General features: G+C 54.7%; 1 protein-coding gene across 1 annotated transcript in view; it reads left to right on the plus strand.

Annotated features, from left to right (window-relative positions):
- The window catches only part of LOC103209902 (aryl hydrocarbon receptor repressor-like), a 156163-nt gene that overhangs the window by 80585 nt on the left and 72032 nt on the right, over nt 1-3546 (plus strand). Inside the window, 1 exon segment of the mRNA XM_007955804.1 lies at nt 246-267. Coding sequence (XP_007953995.1) covers nt 246-267 — 22 coding nt within the window.

Below are 3546 nucleotides of genomic sequence, written 5' to 3' on the forward strand. Positions count from 1 at the left end.
TCATCACAGCCACTGTGTCAGTCTGTCTCATTGAGGCTCTTCCCTTTTTCTCTTTTATGAGACCCCAGTTAGATGAGGTTGGACCCACTCTACTCCATTTTAAAAGATCCTGTTTCCAAACAAGGCCATGTGTTCCAGGGATTAGAACTTCAGCAGATCTTTTTGGAGGACAGATGGGGAAAGAAGCTAGCCACATCCTCTGCAGAGCGGCACACAACCGTGTCAGGGCTGGGCATCCCAGGAAGGGCCCCCACGCTGCAGTTTACAGTGAGGCCAGTGGGATGACTCCACTGTGGACTCCTGAGTGCCCGGTCTTAATTGTGGATCAAACCCAAGAAGAAGGATTGTCTCCCCAGCAGTCGCAGCCTTGCAGTGAGAGGGCGGCCGGGCCCTGTCTCCAGTGCCACCACAGATGCCGGTGGGGTGCCCTCTCCAATGTCCATGTCCCTAGCAGATTCTGGGTGTGTGGGGCTCACCTGTGTGCAGGTGCAGCGGGTCTTACCGCTCAGGGCTCCATGAGCACACTGATGTGCAGTCCTAAGTTGCTTCTTCCTCACCGTGTTCCTCCTAGCAAGTCCAAGGCTGGTGACTCTTCAGGCTGTGCATTTCAGAGGAAGTTCTGAAACCTTCCTGAGTTCGCTTTCATTGTGTAGTTTGGAAAAACTCCAACAATTAACCTGGACCTGAGTCTCTGCTTCCTGACTCAGAATGGGTGAGCTGACTTCAGTAAAACTGCCCTAAAACGTCACCTTTGGGAAGGACACAGGCGTGGAAAATTTCAACCCCAGAGAATAATAATGGCCTGAAAATTGCTCATAAGGTTTATTTGATGAACATTTAAAAGGCTGTAGTGGTCGTTTACTTTTTCCTTATCTATTTTTGAATACAGAAGGGTGCTGTCTCGGCTAAAAGATAAAACCTGCCTTTCTTCTGCCCGCTTCTTGTGGGTTACTGCTAGGAGTCGGGATTTTCCATTCCCGGACGCTCTTGTACTCACTGAGGAAATTGCCGCTTGGTTAAAGCAAAGGAAGGGCAGAGGAATGGTGACAGAGGAGATAGCGTGACTTCATCTTGAGAAACCTGGGGACACGGGACAGAGCCAGGGCCTGGGGGCGGCATCCCGCCATCCCTGTGAGGGCGCCAAACACACCGCGGCAGGGAGGTCTGAGGATGAGGCCCTGGATGCAGACCCTGGGCACGCAGTGGGGAGTGTCCGAGGAGTCACAGGCCGCCCCTTCCCTCACTGAAGCACAGCCTTAGGGAGCGTCCACCGGTGAGCATGTCACCACAGGCATGGTGATTGGGGCAAACAGGTGTGCATGATTGTTGCTGTGGGAAGAGGTGCCGGAAAGAGGGGACCAGTCTTTCAAACAACACAAAACAAGAAGGTGCAGTGTAGGGCATAGCTTGCTCTGGCACTCCTTACCGTGGTCTTGGTGACCCCCACCAGACCACTGGGTGGCACTATGCAAATGTGAGGTGCTTGGGGCCCACCAAGGGAATTGGATAGTTTGTTGATAATGCAAATGAGGTACACCCTTGTGGGGGTGGGGCCATGCAAATGAGGTGTATAGAATCCTGATGTCGGGATTGGCCCGTTTTGCCATCTCACTAGGCTTAAAAGGAGCCCTCCTAGGGGTAGAAGGGGATCTCCCTGCCTGCGAGAAAGAAGGGCCAGAGGTAGATAGGGTGTGTCCTTGAACTCAAGATCCCTGCGCTGGACTTCCTTGGCAGAGAGATGGCTGAGACGACCGGCTGAGATGACAGGCAGCGAGACATCGGCTGAGAAGCCAAGAGTCATGAGATGAGCAGCGGGCTTGCCGGCCCACAGAGAGAGAAAGCTGAGCACCTTGGGGCAGGAGGCTAGCTGGCGGAGTGAGGTGCACCTAGGTCAGGTGCAGAGCTAAAGAGCTTTGTAACACTTGCCCAAGCAGGGCAGAGGCCAGGCCGAGAGGTCCAGGGCCAGAGAGGTGTGCTGAGGGCAAGGGGAGACTGTCCTGATGAAATTGTATCCTGACAACATTCTTAAACCTGAGTTGTAGTCTGTTGCTAATAAACCCCATAATCGTGAGTATTGCCTGTGAGTTCTGTGTGGCCATTGCAACGAATTATTGAACCCAGCAGAGAAGTAGTGAGTGCCATGGGAGGGATGGCTGGTGTCAGGGTTGGGAAAAGGCTGGAGGGTGGTGGCCTGTCTGGCTTCACAGGAATCAGCCTTGGGCTGCTGCTGGTGGTTCTCTCTCCCCCTTGTGAAGCTGGAGGAAGTCAGAGGAAGACGCTGCCTCTGTGCCCTTTTCACAGACGGAAAAGAAGAAAAGGCACCGAACTGAGGATCTGACGCTTGGTGACCACCTGGAGATTTGTGACGTCAGTGACTCTCTAGGTGCGTAGCCGGATTCCTGAGACGTCTCCCTCACAGCCACAAGGACCAGAAGACCACAGGTCTGAGCTGCAGCGGGGGGCACTTCCCTGGAACTGGAGGACTGGCTCTGAGTGGATGGGGAGGCGCTGGGCGAACGTTGCGCCTGCACTTGGAGAAGTCCACCTGTGGCGCCTGCGCGGGTCTTTCTGTGAACGCCCCTCCCCGGGGGCCCTTCCCTGGCTGCGCCTTTACCACCCCAACCCCTTGGCCCCGACAGCACCGGCCCCTCTCCAGTGTTTCCTCCTGAGCACTTAGCCTGGGTACTGCAGTGGGGAAGGTCCTTCCTGAGTGTCCTCCGTGCCCAGGTCAGGAGTGGCAAGAATAGGTGCGGTGGAAGGGAATGACTTATGACAGAATGAACGGTCCTTTATCTTGGGCACCTGGATGACATCACGGCAGGCAGACCTCCCACCCACGACTTTGGATTTAACTCCATCTGTGCCCACGGATCATGAACTGATAGAACTGACTCCTCGTAGTGACAGGCACTCGACATCCATGAGGGACGGAGGGCGATGAGGACTGTCAGCCAAGCGGACCGATCCCGGTCAGCGCTGTTCCCAAACTCACACTTTTTCGTAGGTCAGCCTCGTTCAGATCAGAAGCAGCTACTCTCTCTGGCAGTTGAGCTGCGTAAAATGAGAAACCAAACCCAGGGCCGTGGGGTCAATGCTGACTCCTGGGGTCACTGGTTTCCATGTAAACAGGGAAATGTACCAAGGTGAAGCCTGGAAGCTTCTGGGCCTGGGCTGTGCCTATCATTCAAGGTGCTAGCACTCAGTTAAGGAGTCCTGGTGGTGCAGAGGTTAAAGCACTGGGCTACTGACTGAGAGGTCTGTGGTTCAAACCCATCAGACTTTCTGTGGGAGACAGATGAGGTGATCTGCTTCTGTGAAGATTGACAGCCTTGGAGACCCTGTGGGCAGTTCCACTCTGTCCTCTAGGGGCGCTGTGGGTCGGAATGGACTCCAGGGCAGTGGGTGTGGTTTGGGCTTTGCTTCTGTGAAGATTGACAACCTTGGAGACCCAGTGGGCAGTTCCACTCTGTCCTCTAGGGGCGCTGTGGGTCAGAATGGACTCCAGGCAGTGGGTGTGGTTTGGACTTTGCTTCTGTGAAGATTGAC

The sequence above is a fragment of the Orycteropus afer genome, unplaced genomic scaffold (genome assembly GCF_000298275.1).
Source record: "Orycteropus afer afer isolate SDZICR_OR568_19922 unplaced genomic scaffold, OryAfe1.0 scaffold00541, whole genome shotgun sequence".
Taxonomy (NCBI): Eukaryota; Metazoa; Chordata; class Mammalia; order Tubulidentata; family Orycteropodidae; genus Orycteropus; species Orycteropus afer.